Source organism: Crocodylus siamensis, chromosome 2, assembly GCF_052110815.1.
Source record: "Crocodylus siamensis isolate JL-2025a chromosome 2, ASM5211081v1, whole genome shotgun sequence".
Lineage (NCBI taxonomy): Eukaryota > Metazoa > Chordata > Crocodylia > Crocodylidae > Crocodylus > Crocodylus siamensis.
The window spans coordinates 84125832-84151938 of NC_143396.1; the positions used below are offsets into that span (position 1 = coordinate 84125832).

The following is a 26107-nucleotide window of genomic DNA, read 5'->3' on the forward strand; positions in this document are numbered from 1 at the left end:
TCTGTGATAAATGTTAGAGGCCTCAAAGTACACAAAATATGCATTGCTCAGAACAGATAACGTATTTTCTAATTGGACAGTTTCTATCAGGTTGAAAGAGATTTTATATGCTCAAAATAAGGAATTCCATAGGAATGAGATGTTTTTCTCAAAATGTAGGAAACATTTGAAACAGAATTAGTATAACTGGTACAGTTGAATCAGAAGATACCTCCTAAATTATTTTATAAAGTATATATGGAAGAGGTATGATTCATAAGTTATATAGAAACCAGATGCCCTTATCTTCATTAATGGGACATAAGAATTTGTCCAATGTCACTAAATGTGGATATGACTTATTAGACAGATATAGTGATTAATTACGTTTTTTGGGTTGACAGAATCCCAAGCTTCTGCCTTCCTTTTGCACTGTCTGTCTCAAGCATCTTAAAAATAGAGAGTATTAATCAAATCAGTAGAGGACTCAAGTACAGAAGCTCTAGCATAATAAAATATATTAAAACTGATAAACAATATCTTAATTGCTAGAGTTTTGTCAAAGTATTAGACCCACTGAATTCCTACTGCATCATCCCCAATTGGCACCTTAAAGGAAACATGGTAAGCAGCCTGGAACAATAGGGTAAATTCTCCAACCCTATTGCAGAGAGTGCTAGAAATCATTACCAACTGGGAAGTAATTTGATGCAAAAGAGCATATTTAGACTGAACTCTTTAGAGCTACTCTTATTTCACATATTAAAATATAACTCAAACTGACATTATTAAAATTGCAAAGTCAAGAATTCAAAACTTAGGGAATGTAAGTAATAAGATTGCCAGCACAACCTTAATTTAGCTCCCTTGTGTGAATATATCACTGTACAGTCTTTAATTATATAATCATAGGTTTTTTCTAGGAATTCCTGCTCATGCATTGCACGGAAGGTACAGTAGTAACAGCAGGTATTAATTAGAAGTAATCAGTATTTTCTCTTGGTCAAAGTGTGGCCCAGTCCTTATTCACTACACAACCCTTCTGGAAAGTATTCATTCTCTCATGCTTTTTCTGCCATGCTCATCACCACAGAATGTGTGTTTCACAAGCATCTATACATTTATTTTCACAGTTTCCCACTGAAGTAAGGGGGAACCTGAGGCACAGAGAAATTAAGGTCTATAATCTGATCTGTTTTTTTTTTAATTACTTAATACCTAGCATGAATACTCATACTTAATACTCATAATCTCAGCAGTGCTACACTCACTAGCACCATGACCGAAAGAGACTTGGGGGTCATAACTGAACACAAGATGAACATGAGCTACCAATGCGATGCCACAGCTGACAAAGCAAATAAAACTCTGGCTTGCATCTACCGATGCATCTCAAACAACGCCAAAGAAGTCATCCTCCCACTTTACTCAGCCTCGGTGAGGCCACAACTGGAGTACTGCATCCAATTCTGGGCTCCACACTTTAGAAAGGATGTGGAGAAGCTTGAGAGAGTCCAGAGAAGAGCCATGCACATGATTAGAGGTTAAGACAACAGGCCTTATGAGGAGAGGCTGAGAAGCATGGGACTCTTCAGCCTGCAGAAGCAAAGGCTCAGGGGTAACTTGGTGGCATCCTATAAGTATATAAGGGGTGCACATCAGGAATTGGGAGAACGTCTCTTCACCAGGACACCCCAAGGGAAGACAAGGTCTAACAATCACCAACTGCTGGAAGACCATTTTAGACTGGACATAAGGAAAAACTTCTTTACTGACTGAGTTTCTAGAGTCTGGGATAGACTCCTCCCAGAAATGGTGCAAGCACCTACTCTGGATATCTTTAAGAAACATTTGGATGCTTATCTTGCTGAGGTGATTTGATCCCAGCTGATGCCCTGGCCCTTGGGCCCGACAATCTTGTGAGGTTCTTTCCAGACCTACTGTCTATGAAATCTATGAAAATCTATGAAATATAAGCATATTATATGTTTAAAGCACTACACCTACTGACTTCAGTTAGAGCTGTATGAGCTCAATGCTTCTGCAAATCGGACAGTAAAGCCTCAAGTCAGATGCACAGAAAACGACGAATACACAATTGGGACCAAACTGGTTTAAGCACCTTGACTAGCAGCACATACAAACTCTTTGACAAAAGCAGGGATTGAATCCCTGCACTATTCAACTGCCTTAACCATGAGACCATCCTTTTCCTTCCTCTAATCCTGCCATATTCACTGTTTACCTTCTATCTTCTGTAAAACTTAAGGTGGGGTTTTACAGAGTATGTTCTCCTTCACTACATATCTCTGATTCATCCCCAAAACAGGGTATGCTAGGCAGTGAATGACACAGGTTAAAATTGTTAATAGCTAGGTACAGATCACCCGATAAGTGCCTACTCACTTATTACACGATAAGTGCCTACTCATAACCATACAGATGCTTATTGCACATAAGACTGCTTTAAATGGATCCTGGTCTAAGATGGACCTGGATAGATTCTGTATCAGAGTGAAGTGCTTTAAATTAGAGTGCTTTACTAAATGTTAGCACTCCGCTGTGACTCAAAGGAGGTTTCAGTCCCCCAGTATCCCAGGCGCCCCTCACTGGGTGGTGTGCTAGCCTTGGCCAGGCCTCTTCTGCTCCAGGAGAGCACTAGCTCAGCCCTGCCCCTGGGCTGTCACAGGTAGGAGACAGAAACTCCTCTGTGCGGCCAGGCAGGGAAGAGAATGGAGCCCCTTTGCTGCATGGTCCCTCACAGTTTGTTGGCTCGGGCCTTGGGCCAGGGGGGTGGGGAGAGGCCCGCAAAGCATGGGGGCTCCAATTCTCCCCACATCACCCCAACCTCCTGAGAGTGCAGCTCAGAGCCACATGTGGCTTTTCACTGAGCCAGAAACTGGATGGTGAAGGGTTGGGGAAATGGAGCCTTCCCTGCAGCGTGGATCCCTCCTAGACCTTCTCCAAGACCTGAGTCAGAAAGCTGGGGGTAAGACCTGACCAGTGGTGCAGCTCCATTTCTTGCCCCCCCTCCACCGCCCCAGTGGTGCAGCTCCATTTCTTGCCCCCCCTCCACCGCCCCCCACAGCCTACTGACTGCTGCAGCTCAGAGTTTCATAGATTCATAGAATCATAGAAGTAGGGTCGGAAGGGACCTTGTAGATCTTCAAGCCCGACCCCCTGCCTGGGCGGGAGAAAAAGACTGGACTCAGATGAGTCCAGCCAGGTAGTCATCAAGCCTCTTCCTAAAGATCCCCAGGGTAGGAGCCAGCACCACTCCCCTAGGAAGTTGGTTCCAGCTCCTAGCCGCCCTAACTGTGAAGTAGTTCTTGCAGATGTCTAATCTAAATCTACTCTCTAATAACTTGTGTCCATTGTTCCTTGTCATGCCAGGGGGCGCTAGGGGAAACAGCGTCTCCCCTAAACCCTTCTGGTCCCCCCTAGTGAGTTTATAGACAGTCACCAGGTCCCCCCTCAGCCTTCTGTTGTGAAGGCTGAACAGGTTTAGGTCCCGCAGTCTTTCAGTGTAGGGTCTGCTCTGTAGTCCTCATGCGTGTGGCCCTCCTCTGGACCCTTTCAATGTTGTCCACATCCCTCCTGAAATGGGGTGCACAGAACTGGACACAGTACTCCAGCTGTGGCCTGACCAGCGTTGCATAGAGGGGGAGGATCACCTCCCTGGCTCTACTTGAGATGCATCTGTGGATGCATGACAAGGTGCGGTTAGCCCTGCCAACCGAGACCTTGTATTGTCGGCCCATGTTCATCTTGGAGTCAGTAACGACTCCAAGATCCCTTTCTGCCTCCATGCTCTCAAGAAGGGAGTTTCCCATTCTATAAGTGTGCTGCTGGTTTCTACTGCCTAAGTGCAGCACCCTGCGCTTGCCAGTATTGAAACGCATCTTGTTTATGTCAGCCCACTCCTGTAACCTATCCAGGTCTTGTTGCAGTCTTTCCCTCCCTACTAACGTGCTCACCTCACCCCAAACTTTGGTATCATCAGCTAATTTAAACAGGTTGCATTTCACCCCATCGTCCAAATCGCTGATGAAGAAATTGAACAGCGCAGGCCCCAGGACTGAGCCCTGGGGTACTCCACTGCCCACTTCCCCCCAGGTCGAATATGACCCGTCCACCACCACCCTCTGAGTACGACCCTTGAGCCAATCTGCAATCCATCTGACTGTGTAGGCATCAATGCCACAGTCGCCTAGTTTTTTAATGAGGATGGGGTGGGAGATGGTGTCAAAGGCCTTACTGAAGTCTAGAAAGACTACGTCCACGGCAACACCTGCATCCATTGCCTTTGGGACCTCAACAGAGCATGGAGTCTGACCCCCTGCCTGGGCAGGAAAGAGTGCTGGGATCAGATGACCCCACCCAGACACATATCCAGCCTTCTCTTACAGACCCCCAAGGTACCGGAGAGCACCACCTCCCCTGGAAGCCCATTCCAAATTTTGGCTACCCTTACCATGAAGAAGTTGTCTGGCTTTTTGCTGTTCCGAGACCTAGGGGCGAGCATGGGGGAATGGAGCCTCTTCCTAGGTCCCAGCCTGGGCCCCTCCAAGACCCGAGCCAGCATAGCTGGGGTGGGGGGGGGGGGCATGTGGCAGGGGGCTCCATTTCTCTCCCTCTCTCCATCCCCCAGCAGCTGCTGGCAGGCGGGTGCAGTTGCAGGGGAGGGAGGGCCGTGTTGGTCAGTCAGGAGTGCTTGGCTGGGCTTGGCATTTGCTAGAAGCCTCCTGGATGGCATATGGGAGTACCCCAGCCTGCTGGCCTCTACCAGTGCAGGCAGGCTCGCTCTGAGCCCCGGCTGCCCTCCCACCAGTGAAGGGCGAATGTCTGGTCTGGTCATTCTCCACCTAACCTAAGTTAGTGCTTCCACCTCAGGCTTTTTGAATGTCTGCACCTAGCTAATGTGTATATAATTGAGGACCATATCATGTATAGGGAAATCAAATTAAATTAAGGATGCACAAACCACCTTAACAACCACAGTTTTTTTTCAACCTCAGTGATTGAGTCTGCAACTTTATTGATGTTCTTTTAATATAAGTTTATTTTTGTATGTGCAAAAAATCTCCTAGGTTTCTAAAAATAAGATTAAAAACCTTCCAGAAATTCCAGCATGCAGGATCAACACAATGTGGTTCTTGAAGCAGGGTTGACACCTTCATATCCACCGCACAGACCTCATCCATTTGAGCTTATGGAGTGACTGATGCTAATTGACTGTCAGCCTCTGGGTAATACAGCACTTCAGGGTTTCAGAGGTATTAGCTGACAGCAGAGGAATTCTGAGACTCCAGAATCTTGTGCTCTGTTCCAGCTACGGGAGGGGAGTATATTCTGCTGGGCAAAGGCTCAGACTAGTGTTGCCACGTCTCAAGAGAAAAAAAAGCAGCACTGCCTTTAAAAACAAGCCCAACCCATTTCAAACAGAGGGCAGTGGGAGTGCTTATCAACCTGTGACTCTCAAAAAATTAAAAGTGAGTTTTAAAAATAACAAGCCCAGTTCTGCTTATTATAAGCAGACTTGGTAACACTGGTTCAGACTCCTTTGGTCATTTCTCCTGAGTCTGTCCCCTTGAAGGGAGGGAACTAGTCAAAATAAGTTTTTGGAGAAGGTCTGGTAAGACAACTTTGCTGAGAAAACGCCATATGAATCTGTGACCTTATGACATCTGACACTGGCCCTGATAAATAGCCAGCTCTGGACCTGTTGTGTAACCATGCTTGCCTTGTTTTTTTTGTTTTTCCACATCTTATAGTGGTCGCCTCAATTTACTGTTACAGGAGCATCAACTGGGTGTAGCCAGCTCATGAGTTTCCCAGCTTTGGATCTGGGAAATATCAGCTGGAGTCTGGCTGGCATGCAGTTACTGCTCTGATTGTAGGACCTAATCCTGTAATAAAACTTGCTAACTTTTATGTTAAGTTTTTGTATAGGTCTGGAGGGCTGGGATACTAGCTGGATTCTACCTTTCATTTTTTTCTGCTACACATAGTCCTTTTTTGTCATAAATTCTTCATAAATTACATAAAAAGAAAAGAAAAAAAAAGAGAAAAGAACAGAACTGAAGGGAGAAAAGGAAACTGTATCACTTACAAGATTTAAAATATAATATTTCTATGAGGGGTCAACATTTTTGGCATCACTGGTCTTGCACTTAACATCTAATATTGCCATTAATATTTATTTTACTCCACAATCTGAAGACCCTTATTAGGATTGAGATGAGATTAGGATGAGATAGGATGGGTTTCAATATGGACAAGTGCAAGAGGCTGCAGCTGGGGAGGAAGAACCAGCAGCATAGCTACAGGCTGGGGAATTCCCTTCTTGTCAGCACAGAGGCAGAAAAGGATCTTGGTGTCACTATTGATTCCAAGATGAACATGGGCTGCCAATGTGGGGACGCGGTCACAAAGGCCAACCATACCTTGTCATGCATCCGTAGATGCATCACGAGCAGGTCCAAGGAGGTGATCCTCCCCCTCTATGCGACATTAGTAAGGCCATAGTTGGAGTACTGTGACCAGTTCTGGGCGCCGCACTTCAGGAGGGACGTGGACAGCATCGAGAGGGTCCAGGATCAGGGTGCAGCAGGGCAGGCCCTACGAGGAGAGGCTACGGGACCTGAATCTGTTCAGCCTCCACAAAAGAAGGCTGAGAGGGGATCTGGTGGCTGTCTATAAACTTGCCAAGGGGGAGCAGCAGGCAATGGGAGAGTCCCTGTTCCCCCGAGCACTACCGGGGGTAACAAGGAACAACGGCGATAAGTTAATGGAGAGTAGATTCAGGCTAGATATATGGTCAGGGCGGCTAGGATCTGGAACCAACTTCCAAGGAAAGTGGTGCTCACTCCTACCCTGGGGGTCTTCAAAAGGAGGCTAGATAGCCACCTGGCTGGGGTCATTTGTCCCCACCATCCTTTCCTGCCCATGGCAGGGGGTTGGAATTGATGATCTGCTTAGGTCCCTTCCGATCCTACCAACTATGAAACTATGATTGAAGCCTTGTTATTAATATGGCACTAGTACAGGGAGGCACAATTAGCAATTCAAAAAGCTTACATTAAAATGTTAAATCTCTTGCAGAAATACTTAATAATGGCTGTATTCTAGTTAAACTGTATATCATTTCAGGTAAATCCAACAGGGCAAAATAATGCGGAATGATTTGACAGCCATTAATGCCTGGGTTTAACTTTATATGTTGAATTAGTCCAATTGCCTTCAATACGATTATTCCACTCCAATATCATTAAAGGCATGCATAAGTGTTTGAATGACGAGGGCTACAGTGCTGACTTAATTTATAAGAGCATAAAACATACCTTTTTACAATAAACCCTTTTGGAGATGGTGATGATAAAGTACAGTTTGGAAATGTTAAAGGTATGGTACTGAAATCCCTAGCTGGAAGTTTGTGTAAACGTGCATACAGTTTACAAATTACAGGAATCTTGTATTTGTGCTATTGGTGTTCTTTTGTCAGTGTCTTAACTGGGCCTTACAAAATGCTGAAATTAAGAGAAAATTCCTCATACAACCAACATTTCCATCATGGCATAGTCATGCCCTGGAAAAGCAGTAGCACTGCTCCCTATCTTTGTTTTTTCATGCAAGCGCGTGCCTAATAACAATAAAACTTACCATTTACTACTTAAATAGATTATGGAAGGCAGCACATATTTAAATTAGGACACAATTAATTTAATAGGATTTTTAAATGCTGACAAAATGGAAACTCATTATTTATACTGGCAAATGAAATCCATGACAGCAATAGCTAACTGAATACATAATACACAGTAGCCACATGTTTGCCCAGTAGATTAACAACAGCTGCAATGTTTTTCTCAATTTCACAGTTTCCACAAGGTGACCGATTTTTACATAGGGCCCAGTCCAGCAAAGTGCTGAGCCAGATCAATGAGGAATCAGCACCTCCTGGAACATATCTTGAGTTACCTTAGAGAGGCAAGGGTTTTAAGGGTCTTTGTGTGTGTTATCTTTTATTGGACCAACTGCATGAGTTATCTGCCAGTTTCCGTCCCCATTGCTTCCTGTCCAATCCTAGCCCTAGCTGCCCAAGGTGCTGGGCAGCCTGCCACAGCCCTTGGGTTACTTGGCTGTGAAGGGTGGCCTGTTCTTTGCAAGCCTGAAACCTCAAGCCTAACCCCACCCCGTTAGCAGCAGCTGGAGCATATGCAGGCATTAGGTTCAGGTGCTCAGGCTTCCTCCACGTAAGGGCACCCAAGGCCAGTAAGCTGGCTTTCCAGACAAGCACCAAACCAGTGATTCCCAATCATGGTGCCACAGCACCGTGGGTGCCTTGAGATCTTTTAGAGGGGGCTGCACATTAGCTGTTAGGTTTACAAACACATGCCACAAGATAAACATAGTGCTTTCAAACAGAAAGTGCAGAGCTGGGGGCTTTGAGCTCTTTTCAACAGGAAAACAGCACTTATTTTTTTCCATTGCCAAAAAAGAGTGAAAATTAAGAACGCAGACAAGGTCCTTTGGGTAAACATGATATCTTTTATTAGATCAATAGTTGGAGAAATTGTTTCATAGTTTCTAGGGTCAGAAGGGACCTGAGTAGATCATCTAGTCTGACCCCCTGCCATGGCAGGAAAGAGTACTGGGGTCAAATGACCCCAGCAAGGTGTTCATCTAACCTCCTCTTAAAAACTCCCCGGGGTAGGAGCCTGCACCACTTCCCTTGGAAGTGTTCTTTGCAAGCTTTCAGGTACAAATACCTTTCTTCAGGCACAGGGAGAGTTTGTTGTTTCTTTGTGTGCTCTCCCGGGTGGAATTAAAATTAAAATTACGAGTGGCATTTTCGGAGGGGGGCCGCCAGTCTGTGCAGGGATGCTTCCAGTCTGACAAGCGGTAAGATCCACCAGTGGAAACTGCATGGCCCACGTTTTCCCAGTACGTTAACAGTAAGTGCAATGTTTTTCTTAACGTCAGGCTCTCTGCGGGTGGAAGAGTGGGGGCCTCCGAGAGGCATCCTACTCTGAACCTATGGGCGGGAGATGATGCCCCCGCACCCCTAGGGGCAGAGAGGACTCCACACTTCTGCAGACAAACCACTGTTTCTATACTCCCCGCCCAGCCCCCAGGGCCACACGTGCCAGCAACACCTACGCAGCACCAACAGCCCGCCTGAAGCCACCTCTTCAACACTGTCTAGCTCTCATAGCCTTTCCTCGCACATGCGCATACCACACAACGAAGTCGGCCAGGCGCACGGCTGGGGAGGCATTGAATGGCTGAGTGCTTTGTGCGCATGCCCAGACCACGCAGTAGCTGAGCGGGGTGGACTGAGAGGGGACGCATAAGCAAAAGCCGGCCAGGTGCACTACGGGGTGCATGGAATGGCTGGCAGTGTTTTGTACGCACATGCGTGTGCCGGTCATACAAAAGCCGACCAGCTCCACTGCGAAGTGAGACATGGAAGAGTGGAGAGCGCATGCGCACTAGGCGCTGGCGGGGTGGTTCCGAGGAAACCGGAAGCAGCGGAGTGAAGGGGCGGGGCTTGGTTCCGCGTGGTGCGGGTGTTGCTGCTGCCTCATGGAGGTGGCTATTCAGCTCGAGACGCTGACGTTTGACCACGCGCCGCCGCCGGGCCCGGGGCCCGACCCCGAGCCCACCGCGCAGCCGGGCCAAGCCCCGCCGTGCACAGGCGCCGAGGCCCCGGCTGGGGACAGCGGCCAGCCCTGCTTCACCTCCGACTCCTCCTTGGACTCGGACTCCTCGGACTCGGACCCGGACTCAGACAGGTGCGTAGGACGGCGCCTAGCACCCTCCTCGGGCGCGGGGCTCCGAGCCGCTGTCACGGGGTGCGGCGTCCGGGGGGGCTTGGATCCCTCCCTTGCAAGACCGCCCCTGGGGTCGGCCCGGCGGCCCGGCGCCTCGTGTCTGGGGAGCCTCTCAAGTCCAGCCTGGCCTAGGAGCGGGCCAGCTTTGCCAGGTCTTAAACATGACATGATCATTTTAAAAGCGCAACAGTATCTATTTGCTGGAAAACTTTTGTGCACCGAAAATAAACGTTCAGTAAAGCATGCAGTAATCATGCAGAAAGCGGGAAAGCAATGGGATACATCTTATTTACTTTATATTGATCACTGTAAGTCCCCAGGGAGTGAGAACCAAGTCATCAAAGTTGAAGTGTTTCTTTATTTTGAGGCAAGCAGTGACAAGGAAGTGCTGACAGCAACTGCACTGTTTTCCTACTGGCAGCGGAAAGCCACTGGTCTGGTGGGGGTAGTGCTGTGGCTGAGGTGATGCCTCCCACTTTTACTTCTGGTGGGAAGATCTTGGTTATATACCAACTTTATGGAAATGGGAGATTCCTCCCTTGCTTGCTGTACAGCTGAGGGCAGGCAAAACTCAGCGGCATCTGAACCCCGAGCGTCCATGCTTGGGCCTGCACATAGGATGCCCGCCAAAGGATTTGGAAATATCTGAAGCCCCAGGCAGGAGTGGAAGATGTTTACCAGTAGTAGGGCCAGTCAGTGGTTCTTGACTGACTCACAGATCTGGAATTGAATTGGCTGATTTGACTTGGGATATGAAAACATGTAATTAAAAAAATGAACAGACAAAAAAACCCCAGCAGTAATGCATCCTTATGATTGGCTAAGATCAAGTGTGGGGGGCATCCCCCAAGACTTCCTCCATGTATCTGAAGTGGCAGGGTGAGAGCCTGGGAGGAAGGATGCTTACTGGTTGAAGCACCATACATGGTGCTTAGAAAGATTGAGTTCTGCTTGCTCAGTCAGTATGGTTTTTGGAATGATTGAGTTCTGCTCACTTAATATGAATTGGAACTGATTTGATCAGGAACACAAAATATTAAAACAAAACAAAAAAACCCAAAAAACCAAAAAGGCCAGAAGCCGGTTAAGACTCTCTGAGAGCAACTTAGGTTTTGCAGATGCTGTATCAATTAGCTGCCTCAAAAACTATCATACATTATGTACACTTTTACTTTTATTGGTCATACAGTGTACGAGGGTTGACATTTATTGCACAAATAGGATAATTATTGTATAGTTGACAATACTGGAGTGGATTCTCCATTTACTTCTGAAGCTTCTTTGCAGTACTGGTGCAGCTGTTTGTTTCCACAGGCATCTCCTGTGCCTGTCACCTGCCACATGGCAGTGATTTCACTGCATGAAGTACAAAGAACAGTTCTGCGATTCCCATGCTTGCAGAAATGCCCGTTCTTTGTTGTTACCAAGTGCAGAGGTTGTAGTCTCTCCAGGTAGCTATTCAAAGGAAATGGTGATAAATCCAGTTTATTTCTTTTTTTATCTGTTTACAAACCAATGGATTCAGCATGGCAGAAACAGGATTTTTTTTTCCTCCAAAACTGCGGCTAGGCTAGTTTTAGGATATAGGCCAGCCTGGGCTGTTGGGAGATCTTTTCAAGGGGGATGCAGGATGCAGCCAGCATTAGCACGGATAAGTGTGCAAAACCCTAGATGTGATTCAGCAGGTAAACCCAGGGCTTTCCAATAGGAATCTGTAGTGTCAGAACCCTTCTGACCTGGTGCAGCCTTTCCGAGTTGTCCACCTCACCAGAGCTGCTTTAATACCCAAGAAGCTGAGTTGACATGTAAAAAAAAAAAAAATGTCTAAAGCTGCCCTGCTTCAGAGCTGTGATCTATGGAATAGGCTTCCAAGGGAGGTGGTACTTTCCTCTACCTTGGAGGTGTTCAAGAAGAAATTAGACAAGCACCTAGCTGGGGTTACTTAACCCCAGTGCTCTTTCCTGCCTTGGGCAGGGTGTCGGACTTGATGATCTACAAGGTCCCTTCCAACCCTAGAAATCTATGAAATCTAAATCTAACTAGCAAGTCAGCAAGGGGTGCCTTGAGGCTAAAATGGGTTGAGAACCGCTAGTATGGACCAATAGGGGTGTGCAAAGGGGGCCCTATTCGATTCTGATTTGGATCACTGCGATGCTGGGATGCATGGAGTGTCCTATAGGAGTGCAGGGGGCCCTCCATGTGCTCAGTGGTGAACCCAGAAGTGGACCAGAAGTACTTCCAGTACACTTGTGGGTCTGCCCGGGAGCATGCTGGAGGGGCCCCTTGCACCTCCCTGGGTCAGTGATTGGCTGTGGGGGACCCCGGGTGCCCCCCCCCCCCCCCGACCCAGGAGGCACCAGTTGCCGAGCTGGGAGGGTGCGCTCTCCGGTGGACCCGGAAGTGGACCGGAAGTGCTTCTTGTCCACTTCCGGGTCTGTTGCCAAGTGCACTGGGGACCCCCTTGCCCTTCTGTGGGATGCTCCATGTGCCCCAGCACTCACGAGCCCCTGCTACCTAGAGGTATGTAGAAAAAGCATTTAAAGTTGTCTGTATGTCCAAATCTCCTAATCTTTCTGAATCTCTCCAAATTGATTTGGAGGGTTCCAAATCAATTTGGAGAGATTAAAGGGTCCTTTGATTTGATTTGGCCACCGAATCGGGCCAAATGTCCGCAGAATCAAATTGGGGACCAAAGCGTTGCACAGCCCTGTGGACCAACGTATGTTTTAGCCATGTGAAAAAAGGGCTGTTCAGCAGTGCGCATCAGCTGCTAGGCTGGAATTGTTATGCCTGTGAGATCCTTTAGTGAAGCATGTGAACTAACTCATCCTTACTTTGACCCTGAAGAAGTAGAGTTAAAAATTTTGCTGTGCAAGTGGTTTTGCTTGCAATGATTGGTATATGATGTAACAGATGTATTGTATAAGCGTACAGTAGTGTCCTCAGATACCGATAGAGTTGTTGCATCCATCTGCCTCAGCGGTTCTCAGCCTTTTTTTTGGATTTGAGGTACCTCTTGTTAGACTTGAGGCAGTTCTCTGAAAATGTTAGTCCTTGGTTTTTCACTGTTTTTTTGGGGTGGTTTTTTTTTTTTTGACTGGGGAAAAATAATTGAGCAGGTTTTCTGTTGCAAAGTACTCAAAAAAACTCAGACTGGATCAGAACATCTTTAAACCTATGGATTCCTATTTGAAATCTCTGGGTTTATCTTGTTTGCATAGAGAACTGCTAACCCTTGAAAGGATCTCAAGGCACTGTAGTGCTGCAGCATCTTCATTAAGAATCACTGGTCTATACTCTCACTTTTCTGAGAATTAACAGGTAATTTTAATATATCCTTCTAACTGTGGTAAGGGAATTTTGTTATACATGTTTATAACTCTCTTGTCTTTGTCTTATGCAGTGACACAGATTCAGAAAGTTCATCTTCTGTATTGTCCTCTTCTTCATGCCCTCTAATCATATCTGATGATGACAGTCAGAAGAATGGGAAGGATAACAAGCCAAGCAGTGTTGAAATAAAAGATGAATTACCTGTTGAAGTAGGTATACAAATTGGCCATTTTCCAGCCTTTTTCTTACGCTTCCTTAATATAATAAAACTTAAACATATTATTTGTAAAATCATTTCAAGCCAAAGTGATCAGTACAGCTATGGTTTCCCTAGCAGAGACATAAAAGTGTTGATGATACATCATGTTTGGGGAGGAAGCTCTGAAATAATATCACTAGTTTAGACACATTTAATATTTTCTTCATTGTTAGCATAGTGCTAATATGTAGAGTTGAATATTCTTTCATTTAATTCTCTGCAAGTGTGAGAACTGGGGAACTCCAATCTTTATTTTTTAGGTTGACAGACTATTTTTAAATGCTTGCTGAATTGTGGGGATTAAAGATCTGATAAACTCAAATGTCTTCTCAAGTGTTCAAAGAGGTTCAGAGAGTATACTGAATACTGACTTTTCTTGAATTTGTTAATATGAATTTTGTTGTGAACAACATGGCTTTTTAAAGAATTTGATCTTTGTTTTTGTGTTTGCAAATTACTGTGTCATTCTGAGTTCAGTGGATTAACAACTTGGTTTGCCTGAAGGTCCTTAGTTCTATTCTTATAAATAGTGTGTACTCATTATTTATTACTATAAATGTTACTTAAAGTTAAAAACTAGATTCTAATTAAAAATAAAGTATTTATTTCTGATAATTTGATGGATGGACTAATCAAACCATTTAGGATGAATATTCTTATTTTCCTTTATTTATATTTGTAATGCCATGCATACATCGTGAGATATCTTGGATGAGGGTACTGTTGTACAGTGGCAGCCTCCTTACTGGAAAAAAGATACCGCACAATTTAAGGGCAGGAAGCTCATGGAAGGGTAAAAGAAATGAGCAGAAGTCTGTAGAACTCTTGAGTTGTTTTCCTAAAGAGGTAAATTAGGAGACAAATACATTTAAAGAAGGAAATAAATGTGCAGAAAGTAGACTGGGAAATTCAAGGCTGAGAGTGAAATCTTCAAATAAGGCATCGTTGGAGTGTAGAACTCGCCACATGATGTCAGTGAGTCTAGGAGTTCACAAGATTTGGAAATGGTATGGATGGATGTTTTGAATAATAAGAATATACCGAGTTACAGCAGTTAATGCAAAAAAACCTGCCCCAGAAAGTATGAAGCATGGAGGTTTTGTTCCCAGGTTAAGACAATGAGGATAATGTCTTTAATGGACATTAGTGGAATATGCCTACTCTGTGGAGTTTGGTTTTTTTTTTTTGTTTTCCTCTAAAATATTTTAGTACTGGCATCTTGCATAGATGGGATACTAGTCTGAAACATCCTTGGGTATGAGTGAGTATGGTAGTTCAGCTGATGCTATTGCTTTCATTTAATATGGTGCTGTGTATTGCCTTGGTCTCTCCTGAATATATGTAAACATGAGTCAACATAAGTAATAATGAAATAAATCAGTAGACAGCAATACAGAAAAACAATGAAAATCAGAACCAAGTTTCTTGTCCTATCTTTGTATTATGCTTAGCTCATCTTGTACGTCAGGGTTATTCAACTTCTGCGTGGTCAGGGGCTGAACAGGGGATGTCTGTGGGTTGCACCAGGGCAAGCCACAGGCCCCCTAGGCCAATGTTTCTCAACTGGTGGAATGTGTCCCACTGGTGGGACGCGAAGGTCATCTAGGTGGGACCTGAAGTTTCAAAAATAATTACAGTAGTACCTTGGTGAAGCCTCTGGGAGAGAAGCTCCTTTGTAACAAGTCTGCTGGCAATGAGTTCAGCTCCCTGCAGGCTGGCAGAGATCTTTTCGGGGGTCTTCTTGTTGCTGCTCACCTCGCACTGACCCGGTGAAGCTCCTCCTGCACACGAGGCTGCAGTGAGGGTAGCAGTGTGGGGCTGTGTCCTTCGAAGTGGTGGCAGGCACAGGGGGCATGTTGCCGGGGGAGAGGGGTACAGCTCGCAGCAGCGAGATATCTGCTGTCTGCAGCCACGCTGGGTTGTGTCTGCCGGGTGGTAGAGGCCCTGGGGAGGGAAGCAGGAATTTGTCAACTGGCTGTTGGGGGATTTCCTCCCTCCCCCCACCCCCCGCTTGTCGCTTATTATGGTGGGACTAGGGTTTTTGGGACCAATGTTTGGTGGGACATAAGGTGCAAAAGGTTGAGAACCACTGCCCTAGGCCATACAACATGCTGGACCTATTTTTGTGTCTCTGTAATAATCTAGATTGCTCATGTTCTTTCTGGGCAGTGGTTTATTGGCCCACATTTGTTTACCTCTTATTAAATTTACAGTTTCTAACATTATTTAGGGTTGGCAAATGAAGAACAACTTTTTAAAATATAATTGCTACAAAGTTTCATAGAATCGGAGAAATTTAGGATTGGAAGGGACTGCTGGAACTCATTCAGTCCATCCCTGCTCAAAGCATAGCTGCCACCAATCGGATCATCCCAGCCAAGGCTTTTTCTAGCCAGGTCTTAAAAAGTTCCAAGGATGGCAATTCCACAGCTTTTCTTGGTAGCCTGTTCCACTGCTTCGTTACTCTCCTAGTGAGTCAGTTTTTCCTATTATCTAACCTAAACTTCTGTTGTTGTAACTTGCTCCTTGTTCTATTTTCTGACACCACTGAGAACAATCTAGCTTCATCCTCTTTTGAACCACTTTTTAGGTAGTTGAAGGCTGCTATTAAATCTCCCTTTCAGTCTTCTCTTCTCCAGATTAAATAAACCCAGTTCCCTTGGTGTCTCCTCAGAAGTCATGTCCCCCAGTTCCCTAACCATTTTTTTTTGCCCTCTGTTGGGCTCTCTCCAGTTTGTCCACATCCTTTCCTCTAGTGGAAGGGGGTAGGTGCCAAATTAGACATAGTATTCCAGGTGTGGCCTCACCAGTGCTAAATAGAGGGGAAGACTCACTTTCACCCCCTCACCCAGCTTGCTGACATCTTGAGGAGGGTGTACTCCATCTCATCTTTCAGGTCATTGATAAAGATATGGAACAAAACCAACCCCTGGTGCACTACGCTTGATCCCAACTATCAACTAGACATGAAACCATTGATTCCTACCCTTTGAGATGGACTGTCCATCAACTTAAATGTAGTCCATTTATCCAACCCAAACTTTCTTAGCTTCCTTGCAAGAATGTTGTGGGAGACCATTTCAAAAGCCTTGCTGAAGTTGAGATATATCACATCTACTGTTCTCCCTGCATCCACAGAGAATCATAGAAGGCAGTCAGGCGTGACTTGCCCTTGGTGAATCTGTGCTGATTGTTCCTAATCACTTTCTTCCCCGAGTGTTTAGAAATGGATTCGTTGTAGACCTGCTCCAAGATTTTTTTCCAGGGACTGAGATGAAGCTGACAGGTCTGTAATTCCCAGGATCCTCCTCTTTTCCTTTCTTAATGATGGATGCTATATTTGCCCTTTTCTAATTGTCTGGGACCTCTCCTGGTCACCATGAGTTTTCAAAGATAATGGTCAGTTTCTGCAGTTACATTTACCAACTCCCTCAGCACCCTCGGGTGCATTGTGTGTGAGGTTGTTCGTGTTCAGCTTTTCTAAATAGTCCCTAACCTACTCTTTCACCACTGTCTGCTGCTCACCTCCTCCCCAAACTGTGCCGCCAGCTGCAGTAGTCTGGGAGATGACTGCCTATGAAGACAGATGAAAAAGGCATTGAATACTTCAGCCTTTTCTGCATCATTTGTCACTAGGTTTCCTTCTCCATTCAGTAAGGCATCCATTCATTCACTTTCCCTGTTCTTCCTCTTGTTGCTGACATACCCATAGAAACCCTTCTTGTTACCCTTCACATCCAGATCCCTTGCTTGCTTTAACACCAATTGTGCTTTGGCCTTCCTGATTTCATCCCTGCAGTGCCCAAGCCATATTCTTGTACTCCTCCCTACTTGTATGCCCAAAATTCAACTTCTTGTAAACTTCCTTTTTGTGTTTTAGCATAGCCTTTGGCACTGCTTTTAAACTGTTAGATTTGCTGATTAAATGCTAAAAATGCTGCTGAAACAAGTAAAACTTTATACTACTGACAGGTAATAAGGGCTCAGCTTCTAAGTAATCAGATTATCAATAATTTCCTGTGATGCCATATATTACAATGGTAGAATTAGCTGGAGGTATATAACTAAAAGCCTGCATACAAATTTTTCAAATTATTTATTTCAACATATGAGTGTTGATTAACTTGCAAAATTAATGCCTGTTAAAATATATTTTTTGTTTCTAGGGGTGACGGGGACCCAAAAATCTTTTCTCCTTTGCCCCCCACTTTCCCATCCTTTGATTCTTGCTTCCCTCACCCTGTGATTCTGAGGGTTTCTAAGTAAGGTGACTTTTGTAGGCAGAGGTAATAAAAAGATCCCTTACTAAGCAGAAGATATAATTCCTCCATTAAAATACCATTTGACTAAATCCTGGTATGGGAAAAAGATCTGTCACATGTACAAACAATTTAATCTACAAAAAATTATGTACTGGATGAGCAGGAGAAAATGTGGTAAATAGTACATGTGTTCATAGTTCCATTTAAGTATTCTGAATGATTAAGAATGTATAATATAGGATGACTATAAGTAGTCCTCTTGTTCTACACTATGATTTTACAAATTGTTCTGTGGCATGATGATGTAGAGCAGTCCATTTGTGGAGAAGGAGTTGATCATTAGTATCCACCATGGACCAATAAGAAGAAAACTTTACAGACCATCTTAATTTCCTTCTTTGGCAACTTAACTAGTTGGGATGAGGGACAAGTAGTGGACAGTAATACCATATCAGGGCATTGTCTTATACTCAAGTAAATAATTAGATTCTGTATATGGAAAACATTAAAAATGTGTTACAGTTTTCCAGGTACGGAACCTAGTTATTGGAAGTTGTCGGGGAAAACCGAACAGAATGAATCGGGCCCCAAGGTCACGGTGGGCCGGGGTCGCAATCAGATACGGACAGGTGGGATTATTGGTGTAGAGTCAGGAGATACAGACCCAGAGTGGATTGAAATTAAGATGGATTTATTTGATTTACGCTTCAGGCGTAGGCAGCGATGTCTTCAGTTACAGTTATAACAGTAAACAACGAAGGGGTCTGTTGGCCCACAAGGTTCAGTCCGAAGACCTAGTCCCAGGGCTGGTCAACAGCTCATTAATGGGGAATACAAACAATAAAATGAAAACTGTAACTCGATGTATACGGTGAATCGCGTGACGCCAGTCCCGCAGGACAACGGTGAAAAGTGGTGATGTCAGAAGCCGAAGTCGAAACCAAGTGAGTCAAACTGAGATTGCAAACAAAGTTCAATAGGGTGATCCGGAATCGTAGTCTGTAGTCAGTGTCAAGGTAAGTCGGAAGCTGGGTAGTAGATGCGAAGCCGTAATTCACAACACGAGCGATACAAAATGCCAAGCGAAGGAGATGTATAGGCCCTAAAGCCTGACTGAGAGACAGTCCCTGCAGCAGCAGCCTCTGTCCTCAGCTAACGCGATCTCCCCCCGAGGGAGGGGTTCACTGAACTTTTATATGAATTTGGTAGCCAATCAGAACCCTCTCCGCAGAGAAATTTCGAGTCAGATTACCTCATGTCAGGTTCTGACTGAGCATGCTCTCAGTCAGAAGCTGACACAATCTGAGCATGGTCTGTGGGGAAAGTAGGTCAACAATGATTGACAGGTCCGCAGGTCACCCAGGGGGCAAGGGCTGGGTGAGCCTTGGAACTTTCCACTCAGAGTCAAACCGCGCATGTCAGTCCAGCTCTTCTGTGTTGGCAGCATATACTCAAAATTTTGCTCTGACATGCCCCCTTGCTGTCAGCATAGAAGCTAGATGGTCGAATTATACCTCCTCCACGATGGAACCATCGTTCCGGAAATTTTCATGTGCGGGAACAGTGGAATACATGTAGATGCACAGATTGGCAACTTTCCATGTCAGTATCTTAAAAATACAACTGATACTAAATACAATGATCACAAATACAAACAGAAATGACAGTACCGGTGTGAGCAGATTCATCAGCCATGAGGACGGATTTCACCCCAGCCACTTAAAGATACGCGACAGCCATCCCTGCCCAACCCCCGAGATGGTGTTGACATCATCTGAAATCTTTCTAATCTTTCTTATTTGGTGTTGTAATGGAACAGATACGTTGGGGATAGAAATACAACACATGTCTCTGGACAGGTTCAGATATTGGCACAGGCCGCCTTGTTGTATGAGTAATGCATCTAATGCTAAACGATTTTGCATCATCATTAGAGACGCGGCCTGTATTTGTTCATTGATTAATACAAAGCCTGTGGCGGTATGGTTGGCCAAAAGCTCAACCCGTTCAGAAAGCTCCGCCAGGGCAATTTGAGCTTTGGCTATTGCGTAACCCCAAAGGAAGTAGCCCTCAAAGGCCCAACTGAGGTCCTGAGTGGTTCTCTCCCCATGAGTTAGTGAGCTCCAGACTGGTGCGGCTGACCGTACTTGATGATGTATGATTGCTGGACTAGGTGGGTGTGCTGTCGAAGCTTGTAACAGGGGACAGAACAAAATGGAACTTAAAAAACATTGGACGCCTGTTAACGTGGCCGGCAGAGTAGTATATAGCCATCCATCTGAGCATGCCCAAGCCAGACGGAATGGCGCTGGTGTACTTAATTCATCACACCAGCCTGGAGTTGGGTAGGAATGCCTAGATCGCTCTGGGGTTCCAGATTGCCGAACTGGTTGCGCCATGCTGTGACAGGCGGCATGGAGTAATATGGCCCGGAGGGTCGGATAATAAAATCCAAACCCTGAATCTCTCCCATGAGAACCAGACTTTGTCAGATCTACGGCTTGTGATTCATTCCATTTTACCAAAGGGGTGGCTTCTATTAGAGGTGTTAACGTGAAATCGGATTGAACTTTATGACCACGGGGGCTTAAATCAATATACCAAGGTGGGTTAATAGAATGCAGATCCCACCTCTGAGACATAGCTGGTCTGGACCATTCTATCCCTTGGGGGTGTATTCCCCATGGGATGGCGGAACAGGCGCATCGGGCTTCTCTTTCCAAGCAGTTCATTTGCGGAGGGTTTGTAACCTGGGCAATATCTGCCAATGAAAAATTTCTAGGCCAAGAATAGCTGGTCATAAGATGACCCCCACCTTCCAAAGGGACAGAGATATTTATGGTGGTCTCTTCACTTAGGGAAACCTTAGTGAACCACTCGTCAATGTTGAAAGGCACAGGGTACGGAATGAGGACTGAATCCTCAACGGACATGGGGATCCTAAGACATGCCGTTAGTCCCTGGCCCGTTTCATCCCCTGTAGCATTGGCCCAGAGGGATAGTAGGTGGAGGACCGAGTTTGATGAATGATAAAGCTCAGTATCCGATTCCGCGGACAGTTTTTCAATGTATACACAATATATACAATAGTAAATGAAAATCAATCCAATATCTCTGGGTCCAGTCGCCATGGTGTCTTAATTTATCCGTCAGCTTTGATGGTGTTGAACGATCTCGACTGCGGTGAAATATACAGGTCGTGAATCTGAAACAACAATAAACAGACCGGCAGAACAAATTCTCCCAATAAAACCATTCATAAACGATGTTATGTGCCTAAACCCATACTTAATACTATATGCCCCCCTTGCAGGGAACACAGAAGATTCATGGTAGCGAATCTGTAACGGCTCTTCTAGCCAACCAGTTATGATGAGCGAGGATCGATCGCCCACTGTCCTCTAATTCAATAAGGTAAGTATTAGGATACTTTTCGACGGATTGTATCTGTCCTTTCAGTGTCTTTGGGTGTCAATTTTGTGGATCAGGTAATGTAATCCATACCAGCTCGGACGGTGTAAATTTTGGATCCCAGGATTTCATCGGATTTGGTGTTCTCGTATCCCATAGTCCTTTCGTGGAATTTAAATTGATCAGAATTTCATGATTATGCTTTGTCCATCCTTTGTAATTTCCCTTGAGGCATAGTGCCTCCTTATATAATCCGACTGCTCTTTCTACCACCCCGTTGGACTGTGGGTGGTAGGGCAGATGGTGATGCCAAGTGATGTTGTACAGATGCGCAAATCGATCTATGGCCAGTGATGTGAACGGTGGCCCACCGTCAGACTGGATGGTGGTGGGTATCTTCCACATCACAAAGACACTTGTAAGAGCGAGGATGACTGCAGTGGCGTGTGTCCTATGAAGAGGAACTACAGTCATTTGCCTTGTACTGAGGTCCACAACAATCAGTACTTTATTGGGGATTGACGCCCCTGGCAAGGGACCGAGAAAGTCTACCTGCCAAGTCTGTCCTGGTGCGAAGGTATCCTTATTGAGAGCACCTTTCGTGCTTCTAGTTTGATGACATTTTTCTTTGGCGCAGGCATTACAAGCCTGGGTGACTCGCTTCCAGTTCCGGTGAGAACCATGTGATGAGTAGCCATCAGACGCCCGGCGCCATTTGTATAACAGGCACGAGGACCTGGGTGGCCCCAATCCTCATGTAGCCAGGTTAAATACGGGTTAACACATACAGGCTCATCGACGCTTGTGGCAAGAACATTAGTACAAGTGGGATCTTCCAATAACCGATCGATCTTTTCATGGACAGGGTCAGTATCAATTCGGTGCGATCTGGTATGCTTGATTTAAAGGTAGCACTGTGAAGTTGGACAACAGATTATAGATTTCCATCCATAATTCAAGGTTTTCTGTCGGTGAGGCCGTTCCTATTACAATTTTGTAAATATATTGGGAGTCAATTGTTAGCACTGGAATCGGAAGAGTTCTGTCGTAGTGGGCCAGACAATGTTGTATCAGTTCTTTGAATCTCAGTAATTCGTTTTTCTGGGCAGAATTGTATCCCGGGTAGATCTCGTGACAATGACATGGTTTACAGTAATACCCATACTTTCCTTCCTCTCGAGTGGTGCCATCTGAGGCCATCCACGTGGGCTCTGTTGTTCCATAGAGGGTGATACTTGATTCTGTGGTGGTAATTGACGTCGGCGGTAAATCCTCGTGTTTCCAGTTGTGCCAGTGGCATAGATGGTTCAATACCAGGACACTCCAAGTCGACGGTTCCCCCTGGAAACACGGGTCCGGTCGATCGTGCAATAATCAAGGCAGTAGGGTTGCCCCTACCGATTTTATTTTCCCGTGTCCAGTTGCCAAAGACTCGGCTAACTGAGCGGCTAAAAGAACTTTCCCTACGGTGCCATATCGGTGTTGCGCCGCTTGTATGGTTCGGTGCGCTAGGTATACCAGGTCTCCCTCGGAGTTCTTCACCATGGTGAAGAGATGCTCCTCAGTGAACCCAATCGTAATTAGTAGTGGTGCGCTAAGATTGATAGCGTGTAGGGTCGTGTTCTTTACAGCTGTTAGAAGTCCGCTCAGGGCTTTTGCGTCTCTTGAGGTCCAAGGGGCCTTTTTGTCGCGTTCTTTCTCTAATCGTTGGCGGAGAGGGCGCAGCGCGGAGAGCGCGATACAGGCCCCAGGGAGGGCGAGGCCCAGAGAGGGCGCGGCGCGGAGAGCGCGGTACACAGGCCCCAGAGAGGGCGAGGCCCGGAGAGGGCGCGGCGCGGAGAGCGCGGTACACAGGCCCCAGAGAGGGCGAGGCCCGGAGAGGGCGCAGCGCGGAGAGCGCGATACAGGCCCCAGGGAGGGCGAGGCCCGGAGAGGGCGCAGCGCGGAGAGCGCGGTACACAGGCCCCAGAGAGGGCGAGGCCCGGAGAGGGTGCGGCACGGAGAGCGCGATACAGGCCCCAGAGAGGGCGAGGCCCGGAGAGGGCGCGGCACGGAGAGCGCGATACAGGCCCCAGAGAGGGCGAGGCCCGGAGAGGGCGCAGCGCGGTGAGCGCGATACAGGCCCCAGAGAGGGCGAGGCCCGGAGAGGGCGCAGAACAGGAAGGGGACCAGACAACGTCCCCCGGGACAGCTGCGAGGCTTGGGGCGTGCTAAAGGGGAGGTTTTGGAGGCACGCATTTGCCCATAAGGCTGGGGGAGAGGACCCCACTTTGGAGCGGTAGTGATACCATTGCGGCGCCGTTAGGTGCGAGTAGGCAGCCTCCCATACTGAACCAATAAGATCTAAGACGTGGCGGGCGAGTAGAGGGTGTCAGATCACCCTAATTGGCACGGCAAAGGGGCGCTCGCGAGCTCACGGCCGCTCGCGGGGCCATCCGTGACAGTTGGATTCTGGTGAGGACTGGCAAATGTTCCGGCGTGACGTAATGTTGGAACCAATTTAACCATCCCAACAGGGACTGGAAGTCTAGCTTAGTCGAAGGGGTTTTATTCTCCCAAACAGTGATGTCAATATTGTCATGGGATACCCCATGTCGAGTGGCTCCACTGAAAGTAGTCCCTAAGAAACTAATGCTGTTAGATGGTTCTAGGTGTGATTTATTTACATTTATAGTCCAGCCGTCAGTAGTCAGATGTTTCACTAAACCTTCAGTAATTCTTTTCATGATGTTTCTTTCTCTTCCCATCACTGCTACATCGTCAATATAACTCCAGATCTTTACATGTTTGGCTTCCGGGTTACTTTTTGAAAATCGTTCCAAGCTTTCATTCAGTGTGCCGGTAGCCAATGCTGGAGCGTTGCGGTATCCCTGTGGACACATGTTCCATTTGTAGATTTTTCCCCAGACACACATGTTCAAAATTCCCTCAGCGTCATTGATGGGAATTGAAAAAAACATGTCCTTTCAAGTCCAGGGTTGTTCCTACCCATTCTTCAGTTTGGTATTCGGCCATTTCATGCATACTTTGCAGTAGAGTACAAGATGTTGCTTGCGCCAGGGTTGTACAGCACTTATTCACTTCTCTGTAGTCCACTACTAGGTGTGTTTCACTAGGTTTTCCCGGTTTGGGGATTCCCCATCCAGGAGACGGTTGGGCACTAGCGTGTATCGGCGTAATTGATCCCTTTTTTACTAAGCCTTCCAACAGGTGTTGAGGGAATCTTGAAGGTGTGGTTTTGTGGGTATCGGGGTGTACCGCTACATGGTGTTAATTCGCAATGTCGGTCGGTGCCACTCGTTTTCCAGCATGGTTGTGATGGGTAAGGCTTCAAGCACCTTGTGCTTTAAGTTTAGGACTCGAATTCCTGGTACCCCTAGAATATTGACATTCTCAAGGACTGCATCAAGACTCGCAGCCTTTTACTAAAAATTTCACTCTGCACGTTGCCGTTGCAGCATTTAGTCCCTGCACCATCATTATCTTCTTCGTTTTTACGTGGGGTATGGATGACTTTATGACGTTCACTTGGGCTCCCGTGTCTAGGAGGAACTTTGCATACATTATATCCATTTGGTCATTGGGATTTTGAATCTCGATCCGAGCATATGGTCTTTGGTCGTCGTTGAACATCTTCACGTTGTTTTCTGCTACGACAACACCCGGTTTTGGATAGCTCATTTGCCTAACTCTGACTTCCTCCTGCACTCCTTCAGTCAAAACAGTTTCTGTTACGGTAAGTTTCATGTTCGATACGTTTGGGTTTTCTTGGTTTTGTTTCGATTCATTTCGTACGGTTTCGTTACGCTTCAGGTTTCGTTTCGTTTCATTCTTTCTGGATTCGTCTCGTTCGCTTGGTTCCGATTTGTCTCGTTGACGGTCAGTTCGAAGTTCAGTTTGCTTTAAGTCGAGTTGTTTTGGTTCGTTTTGTACTTGTTCGTTTATTTTTAATGTATCTCGATACATTTTGTTTTGCTTTGACTCGTCTCGTCTGAGGTTACGTCATTTCAATTCGGTTCGTTCGTTTGGTTTTATTTCGGTTTTTTTCATTTCGTCGGTTGGGTTGCTTCGTTGAGTTTCGCTACGTTTAGATTCGTCACGCTTTAGTTCGTTTTGTTTTGGGTTAGTTTTGAAGTCCGTGTTCGTTTCGTTCAGGTTGTCGCAGCCATCGGTCACCGGACTCGCGCCGATGGCGGTCACTTGTTTTTTGATTTCTGTCTTTCGATGAATCCTAAAGTTTTAGCGAGAACTCGCTGTCCCTCGTCTCTTAGGGCTCTTAATTGCTCTTTGTTAAGGCCGAATTTCTCCAGAAGGAACCCAAACATTGCTCTTTCTTGAGGGGTCCTCTGGGGCGGTGAATAACTTGTCTGGGCTGGCGGTGGAGAAGATCGAGAGTAATATTTTTCTCGGTTCCTGTGGTGACACTCGAGGTGGTTTCCGTTGGTTCTTATCAATATTTTTTGGATTGTGTTCAATCACGTGTACATACCTTGATTCTTTTTTCTCATCCCTGTCGAAGCTTACATTCTTTTGATGTCTTTGTTTTTCCATCGCTCCTCTCAGGTGGTCGAGCTGTCCCAAGGTATGTATCTGGTCTGTTTACCGATGTACTTAGTAAGAGTCTTGCTGTTATGCTTTGGTTCCCTCCATATAACTCGGTTGCTGCGTCTACTGCTTCCTGCAGACAGGGCACGTCTCCAGATGATAGGACATACCTATGAGGCCATGCCCCCTGCACCTGAGTGGGTGTCAAATTTAAGGCTTGGTGGGCTGGGTTCCACATAGCGTATGACGTTCCAATCACTGTGTACACCAATGAAGTGGCACTCGCACGACCTGCATGTCCCTCGTGCCAGGTGTGGATTTTTCTTTGCAGTGCCTCGGTAACCAAAGCTGGTATTGGTATCGGCCAAAAGTAGTCAGCTAGCACTGGCACCGGGTCCACTACCTTTGCTCGGCTCCAAGCTGAATTGCGCACAAGCTGTAGGGCTTCGTCATGGTTGACGGTCTCACTCCCTGCCTCTGCT

At 46.2% G+C, this 26107-nt stretch overlaps 1 protein-coding gene across 2 annotated transcripts in view; it reads left to right on the forward strand.

Annotated features, from left to right (window-relative positions):
* Window positions 1-9355: 9355 nt before the first annotated feature.
* Window positions 9356-26107, forward strand: part of NAF1 (nuclear assembly factor 1 ribonucleoprotein) — a 61637-nt gene continuing 44885 nt past the window's right edge. The window contains exons 1-2 of one of the 2 annotated variants that reach the window (XM_090036261.1): window positions 9356-9776; window positions 13219-13357. In XM_090036261.1, the coding sequence (XP_089892387.1) occupies window positions 9568-9776; window positions 13219-13357 (348 nt within the window). In that variant the 5' untranslated portion in view covers window positions 9356-9567. The remainder of the gene's footprint in view (window positions 9777-13218; window positions 13358-26107) is intronic. The other variant, XM_090036260.1, reaches the window with a different exon arrangement.